General features: G+C 51.1%; 2 protein-coding genes across 15 annotated transcripts in view; one reads left to right on the plus strand and one right to left on the minus strand.

Moving 5' to 3' along the window:
* Positions 1-12,855, minus strand: part of ARHGAP39 (Rho GTPase activating protein 39) — a 104,804-nt gene extending 91,949 nt beyond the window's left edge. The window contains exon 1 of one of the 2 annotated variants that reach the window (XM_086876155.1): positions 12,711-12,855. In XM_086876155.1, the coding sequence (XP_086732281.1) occupies positions 12,711-12,721 (11 nt within the window). In that variant the 5' untranslated portion in view covers positions 12,722-12,855. The remainder of the gene's footprint in view (positions 1-12,710) is intronic. The other variant, XM_086876163.1, reaches the window with a different exon arrangement.
* Positions 12,856-13,145: 290 nt separating this feature from the next.
* The window catches only part of LOC111942080 (feather beta keratin-like), a 32,977-nt gene continuing 30,400 nt past the window's right edge, over positions 13,146-15,722 (plus strand). For 8 of the 13 annotated variants that reach the window (XR_015282927.1, XR_002870413.2, XR_015282921.1 and 5 more), the window contains exons 1-2: positions 14,158-14,246; positions 14,974-15,194. Coding sequence is in view for 1 of the 13 variants with exons in the window: in XM_086876196.1 (XP_086732322.1) it covers positions 15,178-15,194 (17 nt within the window). In the remaining 12 variants the exon portion in view is untranslated. The other 5 variants (XR_015282923.1, XR_015282935.1, XR_015282913.1 and 2 more) reach the window with 5 other exon arrangements.

Below are 15,722 nucleotides of genomic sequence, written 5' to 3' on the forward strand. Positions count from 1 at the left end.
TGATGCAGCATTCCAAGCCCACAGAGACAGACCCCAGGAATCCAACCTCAACTCCAACCCTGAGAAAAAAACCTCTTTCAACTGCCTGGGCAACAAATTTCCAGGGAGGAATAGGAATTGCCAGACGCCGCCACGCTCCAAGGGCTTTTCCGACCCTCAAGCAACGCCTTCGTTGGGTTCTTCACCCAACGATGCCCACCCGGCTCAATTCCGCTTGTCCAGACACGGATTCCTCGGAGCGACGTCGGAGCCAGAGGGAATCTCATCTGCCAATCTCAAAATCAGTGACCCGTGCTCTTGGAAGCTACGGTTGAAAAGTGCAGCTAAAAATGAGGGGGGATGATGAGGAGGGTAGGAAAATTCCTTTAACATTGAGATTTGGGGTTGGTTTTGGGGATTTTTTAGCACGTTTATAATTTACTCTCCTCAGGCTGACAAATGCCACTTGCACCCAGGCGAGGGTGAGACAGAAATTTAGGATAAAAAGGCTCCGATTTGAGATGGGGAAGGAGGAGACATCTCCTACATCAGGGTCCCGATGGGATCCACCCACTCCTCCCTTTTTCTCCTTTGAAAAACGCGACAAAATAAATTCCTGCTGGCTTTAAATAGAAATCAAATTAACCATGAACAGCCAAAGCAACTCTGTGATGGTCCAGCCATTGCTGGGCGTGCTCAGAAATCTTTTTATAAAACATTTTCCTCCCTCCTTGCGCAGCGAACAAATTGAAGCAACAAATCAATACCGAGAGAGAGATCCAAAACCCAAATCTTATTCCGGCTGCATTAGAAATGTTCTTGGAGCGTTGCTCGTGAAGGGTTGAATATTTTCAATTATTCTTCCTCCTCCTCCAGCTGACGGAAGAATTCCTGAGTCAGATGTGGGAAAAAAACCCCAAATCTGCTCTGAATATTTTCACCCTTTGGAGCAGTTTAAGGCCTTTTTTAAGGGATAAAGGGAAATTTGTCAAGGGGAATCCAACCTAAAACTGGGAAAGGAATGAGTGGAATACACAGAGCAGGTTGGGAGAGTTTCCATTTAAGTCGAGGAATAGGGAAAAAAAGGCATTCCTTGGAAATATGTTTTGGTGGATTAAAGGGTGGATTAAAGCTCAACTGGAGCTTTTCCCTCTGATTTACAAGAAGACAAGGAGAGACCCCACATCCTTTGTCATTCCTATTTCTGCATCCTTGGATTTTTAACTGGACTACTTCTGATCTCCTGCATCAAACGGATCCTGCCCCAAATGGATTCTGCGTTAAGGCCTCATTATCGTTCCCAGCCAAAAATACTCCCAAGTCTCTCTCTGTGCCTTTTCAGGAGGAATTTTCCCCAAATCCAGCCTAAACCTCCCCTGGCATGGCTTGAGTTTCCTCTTGTCCTGTCCCTCATTCCCTGGGAGCAGATCCCAACCCCCAGCCAGCTCCAACGTCCCATCAGCATCTTCCCTTTTCCTTGTGCCCAAGTTCTACTTGGAATTTCTCCAAGTATGGAGCTCCTCTACAGCCACACTTTTTGTCCTTTTGGGGTTTTTTTCCCCATTCTCCTGCCCTCCCACTTCCATCGCTCCGGCTGCCAGTCCTTCGGTATCTCGCAGGGAAAAGATGGGATAAAAAGCATTTCCAGGGAAATTTTGTTGAAAACACAAAGGTTCATTCACGGAGAAGGATCCCAAAAAAATAAATCTGTCCTGGGGCATCCTCAGACCATCTCTGTGAGATCACATCCTGCCTGTTCCCTCATCCCTCAAATGTTCGGGATGAACGACAGAACCTCTCCCAATCCCGAGCTTTCCCTTGGAATTCTCAGTTCTGTAAAGGAGCCAAAGCACGAGGTACAAAGTCCTCAAATCATGGAATGTTGGTTTTTTTTTTTTTGGTGATTTGACCCTTGCTCCAAGGTTTCTCCTGTTCCTGCTCCAGCAATTCCTGCTGTAAATCTTCCTGATTAAAAAAGGGATTTTTATGCATTTATCTCACTATAGAAAATATTACCCACTATTCCAGAAGCTCCAAACGAGACTCTTCCTTAGAAAGCCTGTCTGGTCCACTCTAATTCCCACAATTTCAGGCAAATCCATAAATTCATTTATTCCTGCCCTCGAAGCCTTCCCTAATTCCACGACTTTCCAGGAACAACAACTCCTAAGAAACCCACAGAGGCGACACCAAATCTCCCTTTATTCCCCGGGATTTAAGTTTTGCTGGAATATTTTTCCATTCTTCACAAACAGGGATCTAGGAACTCTGCTGTCACTTGGGAACTGAAGCACCGCTCGTGTTTTCCTCGCAAGCATTCCAAACTTCCCTGTTTTTTCCTGAGCCTGCACTTCATTCCTGATCACAATCAAAGAGCCTCCACGTCCCTCTCCGTGCACGCAACTTCCACGCGTAGCCCGGAGCATCCTCGGCCTCCTTCACATCCAGTTTTCTTCTCCCGAGTTTCTGTCCCTTTGGATTAATTCCAGTTATTGGGTTCTTTTCCACCCTCACGTTTCTGCTCCAAGGTTGGAGCTGGATGAGGGTCGGGATTTTCTCCCAAGGGAATGAGGACAAGAGCAAGTGGCCTCAAGTGGCATCAGGAGAGGTTTAGGTGGGATGATTTTGGGGGGAATTCCTCCTGGAATGGGCTGTCCAGGAACGATCCAAAATCCCTGTGGATGAGGCACTTGGGGACATGGTCAGTGGTGGCCTTGGAAGTGCTGGGGCTCATCCTTAAAGCTCCTTTCCAGCCTAAGCAATTCCACAATTCTACTTTTTACCTACAAAGGTTCCAAGTAATTTATTCCTCGATACCCTCCTATCTTTTCCTTCCCAATCCCTGTTTTTTGACAGTTTTCCAGGTTTCTGTAGACCTCTTGGACATTTGTGCCTTTCCATTCCTGCTCTAAATCCTGCTAGAGTGAAAATTCCATGGAGCTTTGAGTTCTTCCATGTAAGTTCACAAAATCATGGAATGGGTTGGGTTGGAAGGGATTGGACCAAAGCCCATCCAGTTCCAACCACCTTCCACTATCCCAGGTTGCTCCAAGCCCAAAACCTGGCCTTGGACACTTCCAGGAATGGGACTGCAACAGCTTCTCCTGGAATTCCATTCCAGCCTCTCAAGGTGAAGAATTCCTTCCCAACATCCCATCCAAGCAGTGGGAAGCCATTCCCTGTGTCCTGTCTCTCCATTCCTTGTCCCAGGTCCCTCTCCACCTCTCCTGGAGCCCCTTTAGGCACTGGAAGAAGCTCCAAGATCTCCTCAGAGCATTCCCGAGGGCGAAATGATTTCTGCCACCCAGGAAAATCTGACATGAATCAGGAAAAGAGCAACGAGACGCTTGGATCAGGGAACGTGGGTGGAGGGAGATCCATGAGTCACCGAAAACCTTTAATTGCTTCCACGGGCAGGTTTGTACCCTCTGAAATTCCCTTTACCAGGTTCTCCGGAACAAAATCCAACTGCAGGAAAACCGTTCACGGCACTAAAATATCCAAAACCCTGCCCCAGGCTCTCAGCTTTCCAAATTTAGGGGTTTTCCCAGGTTCCATTGGAGGGAAAGGGAAAAAAGAATGGAATTGGAATTCCTGGCTTTGCAGTGGGATTTTACACAAGGAAGGAGAAGTCTTAAGCTCAGCTTATTTATCCGTAAAAATCTTCCTTTTCTCCAGGATGAGACCCTCCCCCAGCTGCTCCTGGTGTTCCAGACCTTTTCCCAAATCCATTCCCATCCCTGGACACATTCCAGCCCCTCAATGTCCTTCTTGTCATGAAGGGCCCAGAACCCTTTTGGGATTTGAGGCCCCTCAGCGCTGCGGGAATGCCACTTCCCCGATCCAGGGATTTATTGGCATTCCCACAAAATTATCCCCCCAAAAAAGCCCCTTTTTCCATAGTTAAAATCCTTAAGGGAAGATATTTGCACGTGCCAGGAGTATCCCGATTTTTCCATGATCCCTACTGCCCGAGGGATGGGCACCTCAGAATTCCAAAGGCCACAGACCCCCCTCCGTGGGCTGATAAGGCACTTAATGAGCTGATAAGGCACTTAATGAGCTGATAAGGCTGAGGCAATGCCCGAGGAAGAACACATGGAATGAAGCAAATCCGACCTGTGGCTTAAAAGTCTGGATTGGGATTTTCCTACGTGGAAAAGCATCGGGATCTGCTGCCAAACCTGCTCCTCCTGCACACCCAGCCTGGCTTTTCCCAAGGGTTTGCGTGAATTTCCTCTTTGGAGCTTCCCAAAAAACACTTTGGGGGAATCTGGAGATGATAAATTAAGACCGGTTTTCCTCCCTGTGTTATTCCCATGGGTTTTCCCACAAAAAAACCTTCCCAACCTCGTTCTGTTCTCTGAGCATTGCAGTGAGAGTGGTGAGGGGTTGGAATGGAATTCCCAGAAAAGCTGTGGCTGCTCCATCCCTGGAAGTGCCCAAGGCCAGCTTGGATGAGGCTTGGAGCAACCTGGGATAGTGGAAGGCGTCCCTGCCCATGGAAGGGGGTTGGGAATTATTTTTAAGGTCCCTTTCCAACCCAACCCATTCTTTGATCTTATTCCCACTTACATCCTGATAAAAATCCCTTTCTGTGCCTCTCCCAGCCAAGGAAAAAAGAGGGAATTGTTCAGGTGAGCTGGAGTGTGACAGAACAGGAATTAGTCCAGACTCACTTATTGGGGTTTGGAGAGTTCTGGGCACAGGATTTTCCTCAATTAAAAAAAAAATTGCAGGAACTTACTGTTAAAACAGAAAATTCCCAGGGAGAAAATGTGTTCTCTGGATCACTGTGGGATTTTTTTTTTTTGGGGAGCAGCACCCACTTCCAAACAGAAAAACCCCGGCATGGAAAGGCCAGGCTCCAATATGGATTCCTCAAGGTGACATTCAGGAGATGCTGGAGAGGCAGGAGAAGAAGGGGGACAAGAAAAAGGCTTCTAAAATGATGGATTCACTTGGAATTTTCTCCTTCCTGGCAGCTCTGACAGATCTGATGGCGTCTCCCAGAAACGGCACAGAAGGTGGGAATACGGAAGGGAACGGTCTCTGCTCCTTGGGAGAGGCAGAGGTCGCAGTGAAAATCAATTTAATGTGGAATTAATGGAAAATAAAGAGGTTTTTGCATGTTTTTGTTGCCCGACTGCTCCGTTTAATCCAGACACACTTAATTAGGGACACACCAATCCCGAGGGAAGCCGCTCCCGTCCTGGCACCGTCCCCACAGGAACGAGCAATCCAAGACCTCCAACCCAGCAGGATTCCTGATCCATTTTGACGGGATTTAAGGAATGAATTTATTACAGCAAGGGTGGTGAGGGGCTGGAATGGAATTCCCAGAGAATTCCATGGCTGCCCCATCCCTGGAAGTGTCCAAGGCCAGGCTGGACAGGGTTTGGAGCAACCTGGGATAGGGGAAGGTGTCCCTGCCCATGGCAGGAGCTGGAATGAGATGATTTTTAATCCAACCATTTCCAACCCATTCCTTGACTCCATGATTAAGAAGAATTCCTGCTCCATGAATGATCTCGAGTCGAGCACCCTCAGCCAAAAACCTCTGACCCAAATCCCACTATTTTTTCTGGGAAGTGGAAGAAAATCCCCTCCCACCTCACTCCGAGCCTGCTGCAGTGGTCAGAGATCTGTGAGCATGAATCCCTCAATTCCTTGTCTTCCAAAAGGAATTTTTCCTCTTTTCCTATTTTTTTTTCCCCCTTTTCCTAATTATTCCCAAATATTCCCAACTACTTTGAATCTTGCCCAGGATTTTTGTTCTATTATTCTTTTTTATTTCCAAGCAGTCCAGCCAGGAAAGGGCTCCATGGGATTCCTGCTTTCCCTGTCTTTGACAGGACGTGGATCCATGGATGCACCCTTTGGATTAAAGGAAGCAAAGAACCTTAGGAAGCATCCAGAAATCTGAGTCCAGGTCCAAAAAAAATGGATCCAGAAAACCCCTAAGAGGCAGCTTAATTCCCAATAAAATTAAGGATGCATCCATAGATCCACCAAATCCTTGTGTCCATGCTCAGGGAAGCTTGGGTTGCATCCCCAAACGTGAAGAATTTAAATATGAACACCAAAAGGATCAAAAATAACCCTGGAATAGGGAAAAGAAGGAAAACAGGCTCTTCAAGGAGCAGCATTTCCCCTGCCGAGCCCACCTGGAACTCAGAATCCTGGAACAGCTTCATTTGGAGCCTTTGAAAGGATTTAGAGTCCAATGAGATCCCCAAAAAAACTGGGAAAGGGTTTTGGAAAAAGGCACGGAATGACAGGGGAATAGAAGCAGGAGGGCAGGGTTAGGTGGGATATTGGGAAGAAATTCCTCTCTGGGAGCCTGGTGAGGCCCTGGAATGGAATCCCCAGAGAAGCTGTGGCTGCCCCTGGATCCCTGGAAGTGTCCAAGGCCAGGTTGGAGCAACCTGGGATAGTGGAAATTATCCCTGCCCATGCCAAGGGGCTGGAATTGGGTGATCTTTACATCCTCATCCAAACCATTCCATGATTCCACCATCTGAGCAGTCCCAAAACCCCCGACCGACAGCAGGTTGAAATTCCAAAGCAAGCGAAATTCCCACGTTATCCCAAGGCACCTCATTGTCCATCCTCCTCTTCCAGGCAGGAAACCGCCCCATTTCCATCCCATAATTGCACTTTTCCATGCTTTTCCATGCCCTCTCCCAGCCGGGTGTGAAGCGCACGAGGAAGATCAGTTAAAAAAAACCACACAATTCCGCGGCAGCGCTTCCCAAAGCAACGTTTTCCAACGGCTTTCCCGAACACGCGGATCCGCTGGAAGTCATTCCCATTCCCATTCCCGCATGGAAGCCACGGAGCAGAGAGGGGAAGAGCAATAAAAACACAACGAGGCAGACAGGGAAATTCCAGCACCTCGGGAAGAGAGGGCCCAAAATCCGCTGGAATTCGGCCCCGGAGCAAACGGATTGGGGCGCGTGGGTTTTCCGTAGGGAAAGCGCCATAAGGAAGGATCTGTGCTTCATTCCAGGGATTTTTCATCCAGGTTTTTTGGTGGTGAAGGATAAAGGGATGGCGTGGGTGAAGGCCAAGAGATGAATTCCCAGGAAAATGGGAAGAGAGTTGGGAGTGTTCACCTGGAGAAGGGAAGGAAACTTCGGAGATGTTTCCAGCGCCTGAAGGGGCTCCAGGAGAGCTGGGGAGGGACTTGGGATAAGGGATGGAGGAACAGGACACAGGGAATGGCTTCCTGCTGCCAGTGGGAAGGGATAGACGGGATTTTGGGAAGGAATTCTGCTCTGGGAGGGTGGTGAGGGGCTGGGATGGAATTCCCAGAGAAGCTGTATCTGCCTCATCCCTGGAAGTGTCCAAGGCCAGGTTGGACAGGGCTTAGAGCCCTCTGGAATCTTGGAATGTGTCCCTGCCCATGGGACACTGCCCTTCCCACCCAAACCATTCCACAAGCCCTGCTCCAACCCAAAACCCCGAACTACCGAGCCCCATTCCAGCCAGGAACAAAACTTCCCAGGAAAACCCAACAAACAAAACCTTCTCCCGCTGAGACTCCATTTCAGGCCTCATTTGCTCCAAGTTTTACGAGACCTTCCTCAACAATCAGAAATTTCCATGTCTTTCCCTGTGCCAAGGGCAGTTCCTGGCCTTGGAATGACACCACTGCCTCTTCCCATTTATTTTTGGGAAAGACTTAGGAAAAAAATCCCTGGAAATAAAATTTATTTTCCTCTTGGGAATGTGGAGATGGGGATATCCAGCCTCCTGGAAGTCAGAGTGATGCTTTTAGCTCCCTAAAAATAACTGGGATTGGTGGGTTTATTCCCTAAAAGTCAGGATGGCGGAGCTGGATGTGGGAATGTTTAAAGGGCAGGAGCAGGAGGAAGGAAATAAAACAAATCCCTGGATTTGTGAAGGTCAAGGAAAGAGCAAGGGATGAAGAATTTGAGACAGGAGGCACCTCCCATTGGAACAGCACAACGTGATCCTTTCAGGAGCTGGAAAACAAACAAAAAAAAAAAAATCCTGGGATTTGGGGATCCCTGGGAGCAATTTCAGGGATAACAATGAATTCCCAAGGGCACTGGGAAGTCTGGAGCGCTCCACTTCTTCCCCTCAGCACCTGGAGCACATTTATCCCTCAAACACTTCTTGGCGGCTGGAATTAAAAATAGCCAGCCTGGATGAGTGGAAAGTGGGGGGGAAAAAAAAACAAACTCCAGCCGGAATGTTTATTTTTGGGAAGAGCCAGAGGAGGAAGAGGAAAGGTCGGGGTTCAATGCGTTATTTAGAGCATGTAAGGAAATAATCACTGGAGCAAAAATGCAGGAGGGAGAGGATGGAGGAAGAGCAAGGAATGATAATTTAAAGGATTTTATTTTATTTTATTTTTTTTTTTAAGGAAGAGGTCACTGGAACAACCTGGAGTCATCTTAACCAAATCTTAATCGTCAAAACGAAATTCCCACTGTTATTTATCATCTGGAGCAAACATTTCTGAGTAAAAACTCCATAAAACAGCAGCAGCAGCCACAGCACGGCCCCAAAAATCCCAGATCCGACGATTTGGGATCCCTCCCCTAAATCCAGGCCCCTCCACGGCTCTATTCCACCACCAGGAAACGTGTGGTTTTATGGGATTTGACATCAATTTGACTCTGGAATCTGCCCCAATTCCCAGCTGTATTCTGTGGTTTGGATTTGGGATTTGTTGGGGGTTTTTTTTATTTTTAAGGTTTTTGGGTCATTATTTGGTTGGGTTTTTGTGGTGTCTGTTCCCAAATTCCCAGAGGTGGGACTCCAAAATCCATCATTTCTCAGGAAAGGAACGACGGCACCTCAAAGCTTTGGTTTCCTGGGAATGGTTTGAGGAATTCCCGAAAGCCTGCAGCTTCGGGATCAAGGCCTAAGTAGGTCACCATCAAATCCAGGTAAAGAACTATGGATTCATCCAAATTTTCTGGAAAATGGAGGGGAGAAAAAAACCAAAAAAAAAAGCTTTAAAGGAGCACAAAGTTGAGGGAATTCCTTCCCTGGAGCTCTACTTGAGAACATCAGGATTATCCATAGGGAGGACCTATGGGATGCACCAGGGATTCTCCAAGTTCCCGTTAAAGAAGGGATCTGGTGGCCCACAGGGCAAGATTTTCATGGAATGGATTCCACACGTTCCCAGGAAGTGTGATGTCCAACCAACCACGCACACACAACATTCCCGTATTTTTCAGGAGCCTGGAATTCCGTGAGAAACCTTTTTTAAAATGATTTTAGATCATTTGGGATGATCCAGTGATATAAAAACCTGGAAACCCCACAAAGATTGGACAATCCATAAAAAACACTTGGGATTGCATCCGGGGTAAAAAGTGTCTCCTTCTCCCAAAAAAAAACAGTGGCACCAATGAATAAAATCCCAAAAAATCGGGATAAAATGGAGCAGACCAATTTTCATGGATACCAGGAAAATCCATCATGAAACACAACCTCAGTCAGGATTTGGAAAACCTTGAGGAGCCTCCCCTTCCTTCCAACCTTTTAGGCTTGAACTCCATGACTTTAAGGGTCTTTTTCCAGCCTAAACAATTCCATAAATCCCTGACCCCTCTTTGCTCCCACCACTCCAAGCAGCAAATCCCACGGCACAGCGGGACATTGCCAAAAATCCCTTTGAACCCATCTCCAGCCCCTCTGGAAAAGAGCAGCTCGAGGACATCTGGCTCACAGACAGCCCAGACCTTGGATGGTCTGGATTTGCAGCAGGAAAAATCCAGGAATTGCAGATTTGGGTGGGAAAAGCAAAGACTGGAAAATGAGGGCCTCCACAGCAGCCTTTCTTCCCAAAGGAAGGACTGAAATGCTCTTTCCCGACAGGATTAATGTTGGGATTATCCTGAAAATCCATCCCTGGTTCTGGTGGGATGGGTTGTGACACCACCAGTGACACAAAATTCCGATTTTTGGAGTTAAATTCATTCAGATTTAGGCTTTTTAGGCCTAGAATTGCTCCTGGTCAGCGACCTCCAAGATCCCACACTCCAACTCCAGCCAGGTTGGATGGGGTTGGAGAAACCTGGGATCGTGGAAAGCATCCCTTCCCGTGGGATTGGGTGGGATTTAAGGCCTCTTCCAATCCAAACCATTCCAGGATTCTGTAATTCTGGATATTCCATGAAAACCATGAGGAAGGGGAAGGCTGCTGGATGCCTCGAGCTCTCCCTCATCCACCCATCCCAAGGGATGGGGAAGGAGTAAAACCCTCAATCCCCCCAAAATCCATATGGAACAACACTCGGAGAACTCCAAAATCCAACACAAAATCCTGCAAATAATCCGAGATCCCACATTCCTGGACTAATCCGTATCCACAACCAAATCCCGCCGCAAAACCATTGTTTTTCCGCTCCGGCAGCACCAAACCCGGCACCCCACATTTTGCAATCCCTCTGATTTTTGGGATCAACGAACATCCATCCGGGAAAAGACATTCCATGGGGGAAGGAGCCCAAGCAACCCCGATTCCTGGATGGAGGCACCGAGGGAAGCACCACATCCCAATTCCAGCCCTGTCCGAGCCACCTGCTGCTCTTAGGGCCCCAACAGCTCCCTCCAAACATCCCAAATCCATCGATTTTCCATGGAAAACGTGGTGGGTTTTTTTTTTTTTTTTTCCCCCTTCCTTAATCCCACCCAGCTGCGTGTGCCAGGTGAGGCTCCGGAGCCGCGGAGCAGCTGCGGATTTCTCCGTAGAGGTCACTCAAGGGGTTGATTAAAAGTGGGAAGAAATAAGAGGATAAAGAAATAACTCCATAAATTGCTCAATAAACAATGAAATAAAATAAATTACGGGGGGGGGGGGGGGAAATAACAAATAAGGGAAAAGATAAATAAGGGAAGAAATAAATAAGGGAAGAAATAAACGAGGAAATAAATAAATAACTCCTCTCTCCCATCCTGCAGTTTTCACAGCTGGAGGGGAACGCAAGGAATGGGGGAAACGGCGCAGGGAAGAGGAGGGGAGGGGGGAAAAAAAATCCCGAACCGGCGGCTCCGTCGTCCGCGTGAAATAAATAAATCCCGAACAACTCTGCTTCTCCACCTTCCCAAAACCAGCGGATTTGGTCCTCCACATCCCCGCCCCAAATTCCGGCGCTGCGCATCCCGCTGCAGCCCCCCCCCACCTCCTCTCCTCTCCATCCCACCCGGCTCCATCCCTGCCCGCTCCCCTTTCCCGGCGCATCCCCGCATCCACACCCACTCCCACGCCTCCCCGGGCCCCGCCGGGAGCTGCCCCCCCTCGCCCTGCCACACCTTACACCTCCATGAAAACACCTCCTGCATCCCATGGGATCCATCCCGGGAATCCGCCGCCTCCCGACCCCGAGCGGAGCATCCCGCGGGGAGCGGGATGGGGTTGGATCCAGCCCTTCCATCACCTCTTCCCGGGGAGGAGGGTGGGATTCAGCCCCCTCCCCATCATCCTGCGGAGGGTGGGATCCAGCCCTCCCAAAGCCTTTCCGTGGGGGGCGGGATGGGATCCAGCCTTTCCAAACCCCTTCCATGGGGAGCGGGATGGGATCCAGCCCTTCCAAACCCCCCCAAGAAGGGAAGCAGGGTGGGATTTAACCCCTCCGGAGGGAGCAGGGTGGGATCCAGCCCCTCCATGATACCCCTCAAGGAGAGCAGGGTGGGATCCAGCACCTTCCCAAGGAGCAGGGTGGGATCCAGCCTCTCCATAGGGAAGCGGGATGGGATCCAGCCCTTCCAAACCCCCTCCATGGGGAGCTGGGCGGGATTCGACCCCTCCATGAGGAGCAGGATGGGATCCAGCACCTCCATAAAATCCCCTGTGAGGAGCAGGGTGGGATCCAGCCCCTCCAAGGGAGCAGGGAGGGATGCAGCCCTTCCAAACCCCTCCAAAAAGGGAAGTAGGGTGGGATTTAACCCCTCCAGAGGGAGCAGGGTGGGATCCAGCCTTTCCAAACCCTCCTCAGGAGGGGCAGGGTGGGATCCAGCTCCTCCATAAACCAGGGAACAGGGATCCAGCCCAAACCATGGGGAGCAGGATGAGATCCAGCCGCTCCATAAAACCCCCTGTGAGGAGCAGGGTGGGATCCAGCCGCTCCAGGGGCATCCAGGTGGGATCCAGCCCCTCCATAACCCCTTCCAAAGGGAGCGGGGTGGGATCCAGCCCCTCCACTGGGAGCAGGATGCGATCCAATTCCCCCCTCCTTCCCCAGCTCTCCCTGAAATCCAAGGTGGGGTTGAGATCCATCCCTCTTTTTCCATCCCCTTCCTGCAGCCACAGGGAACCAGGTGGGCGCATCCAGCCCCCCACCCCCCCCTCCACTCCATGCACCAAAATCTGGGAGGGGGGTTTGGAATTCTCCAGCCAAACCAACACCTGGATGCAGCGCAGGTGGGAATGCCCCCCCCCCAGCACCCCCAAAATCAAGGTGGTGCCCCCAAAACGGAGCCAGAGGAGGAGGGAACCCCTCCCCCTTCCCAAAAAGGGGCTGAGACCCCCCAAAGTGGTGATGGGAAGGTAAAGACCCCCCCAAGGGCACCTCAAAGGAGGGGGGGGGCACTCCCAAAAGCGCCAGATGGAGAGGAGGGGGATGCAAGAAGGGGTCCCTAAAGGCGCTTTGGGGGGAATTTGGACCAGCAGGCGCAGCCCCCCCAACCCCCCCTCCCCAAATCCCCCCCCCCCCCCCTTTCCCCGCCGCGATGCCGCTGCTCACCTCTCCGCCATGATCCCCGGCGGCTCTACCGCTCGCCGCCGCCGGCCCCGGCCCCGGTTCGGGCTCCCATGGCCCCCCCCGTGACCGACCCCGAGCCCCCCCCCGGCCCCTCCTCGCTCCGTGCCCGCCGCGGCCGCTCCCGGCGCGCTCTGAGCGCGGCGGCCCCGCCGCGTCCCCGTCACCAGCGACAACGGCGGCGCGGCCAATGGGGGCAGCGCTGAGGGGCGGGGCCAGACGAGGCCACGCCCCTCCTCCCCGCGGCAAAGCCACGCCTTTATTCTAATGAGGGGCGGGGAGACGCCCCCGCGGGGGATGATGGGAGGGGTAGGAGGATGGGTTTGGGTTGTGTGCGCGTGCGTTCTGGGAAATACGGTAGAGCGGCTCGCGCCGGGGGGAGGCGTGGCGCGCGTGGGCGCGCGTGCGCACTGAGGATTACGGTAATCACGGAGCTGAGGCGCACGCACGTAATTACGGTCGTTTCAAGGCGCGCATGCGCACTTGGAAACACGGTAGTTTTTCGTGGAGCGCACTTAGAATTCCGGTAGTTATCTTCCGATGCGCGCTCGGAAATACGGTGATTATGTTGGATGCGCATCAGGAAATACGGTAGTAGTGTGGTGATGCGCGCTTTGAAATGCGGTAGCTGTGTCGGGCAAGGGCACCTGCGATTACGGTACTTGCGGTGCCCATTGGAAAATACGGTACTTGTGCGCATGCGCGTTTGGAAACATCGTAGTCCTGGTGCGCCGTTGGAATTACGGTAGTTGTGGTGCGCATGCGGAGATAAGACATTGGCGCCATACACTCTTGGAAATACGGTAGTCGTGGCGCGCAGGCGCGTTTGGAACAGGTAGTGAGGTGCGCATGCGCACTGGAAAACACTGGAATTACGGCACTTGGGATGTGATGCGCGTTTGTAATTACGGTAGCTCTGCTTGTATGCGCATATGCAATTACGGTAGTTGTGATGCGCAAGAATATTTGGAAATGCGGTGGCTGTGGATGCCCATTTGGAATTACGGTATCGTGGTGCGGCGCGCTTTTGGAGCTACGGTAGTTGATGCGCGCATGCGCATTTGTAAATACGGTACTTGCATGCCGCTCATTTGGAACCACATCTGGTGTGCGCATGCGCTCTTGGAAACACGGTAATTGTACCAAGCACAGTGGACGTTACGGTACTTAAGGTGCGCATGCGCATCTCCAGGTACGGTAATCCTGTGATGCGCAATCAGAATTATTGTAGTTGTATGCGCATGCGCATGTGTAATTACGGTAACCGTGTGATGCGCAACCAGACTACGTTACTGTCAGTGCGCATGCGCGCGATGGAATTACGGTACCGGCGCCATGCGCACATTAAAAATCCGGTATTTATTTTGCACATGCGCATTTGAAAACACGGCGGGCGCACTGCGCATGCGCGCTAGGAATTACGGTACTGGCGTATTGCGCATCTAGAAAAAATTACGGTACCCGCGCCGCGCACAGACATTTGTAAATACGGTAATCCCGTATTTCCCGAGGCGCAGCAAGGTGGGGAGAGGGGAGGAACACTCTGGGGAGCTGCCGCGGGCGCTCTGTGCGTGTTGTGTGTGCATTTGGGGGTCCCCCAGCACCCCGGGACTCAGAGGTCCCCCGGGACCTTCACCCCACGGTGGCTCCGTGTGGCCCCTGAGCCCCCCCGGGGTTTGTGACACTCCCCACTCCCCACCCTCCATGTCCCCCAGCACCCCAAAATACCCCGATGTCCCCTTTGGGATCCCCGTTCCCCACTGTCCCCATCCCCTGTATCCCCACACTCCCTGTCCCCCATCCACATCCATGTTCCCATTCCCTCCCTGGTGTCTTTGGGATGAGGATGGAGACCCCAGGCTGGGAGGCTCCAACCCCTCTGGGGACCCCCAGGTGTGTTCAACCTGAAATTTGTCCGCTCCAAACTTTTCCTTCCATCCCACCACCTCTTCCTGCTGCTCCATCAGATATTCCCTCACTGTGATGTCCATCAACATAGCCCAAAACCCCCAGACACCCCGAGGATGAATCCCAAAATATTTTTGGGAGGATGAAGGACAGCTGGCCAGGGTGACAACTGAGTTGAGGACATCACGAGACCTTGGGAGCAGCTTTCACAGCATGGCCAGAACTTCGGGAATTCAATTTGTCAGGAGGGGACAAGTTCGGTCATGGTGCGAAACCAACCACAAAACCCTTTTATTCCCTTTCCAGCCTTGGCATAATCCCTGACTTGCAATTTTTCCAGGAATTTGGCCGGCTGTCCTGCCGGCTGTCTCAGCAGGATCGGCGGCTCCGCCGTGCCCGGGGCTCCGGGTGCTGCTCACATGTTCTTTTTTCCACGGCTGTGAGAGCTTCCTCACGTCCAACCCGTGGTTTTTTTGGGAGCAGAAGGACCCAAACCCAGTCAGGTTTTCTCTTCTGAGCTCCTTTGGGACGTGCATGGAGCGGGATGGAGGCTGAGAGAGGGTGAGTCAGTAAAATTTTGGTGTTTTCCTGGGCTTATTCTCCTTTTCCTGTTGCTCTTTAGTTTTGGAAACATTTCATTTTGGGCTGGTGAATTTTGTGGGGGTTTTTTGTTGTTTTTTTTTTTTAATTTATTAAATTCTGATTTATACAGAATAAAAGAGCAGCTTTGTCCTTTTCTCTAAGCACCCTGATCCGAGAAAGGCCATTCCATCAGCAAATCATGGAATGGTTTGGCTTGGACGGGAATTTCGAGTTCCACCCCCCTGCCATGGGCAGAGACACCTCCCACTACTCCAGGTTGTTCCAAGCCCCGTCCAGCCTGGCCTTGGACACGTCCAGGGGGAAATCAGGATGTCTTTGAGGGGTGTGATGTGGCTCTTTGGGACGTGGTCAAGGTCCCATCCAAGCCAAAACCATTCCATGGTTCTATTCCTGCACCCAGCCTCTCTTTGTTCAACCTGGAGCTTTTCAGGGAAGCTCCAAGCTAATTTCTCTGACTTTTAAACCTTGATTAAACACGAGATGCCA

This window comes from Cyanistes caeruleus, chromosome 1 (assembly GCF_971803275.1).
Source record: "Cyanistes caeruleus chromosome 1, bCyaCae1.hap1.1, whole genome shotgun sequence".
NCBI classification, from domain to species: Eukaryota; Metazoa; Chordata; class Aves; order Passeriformes; family Paridae; genus Cyanistes; species Cyanistes caeruleus.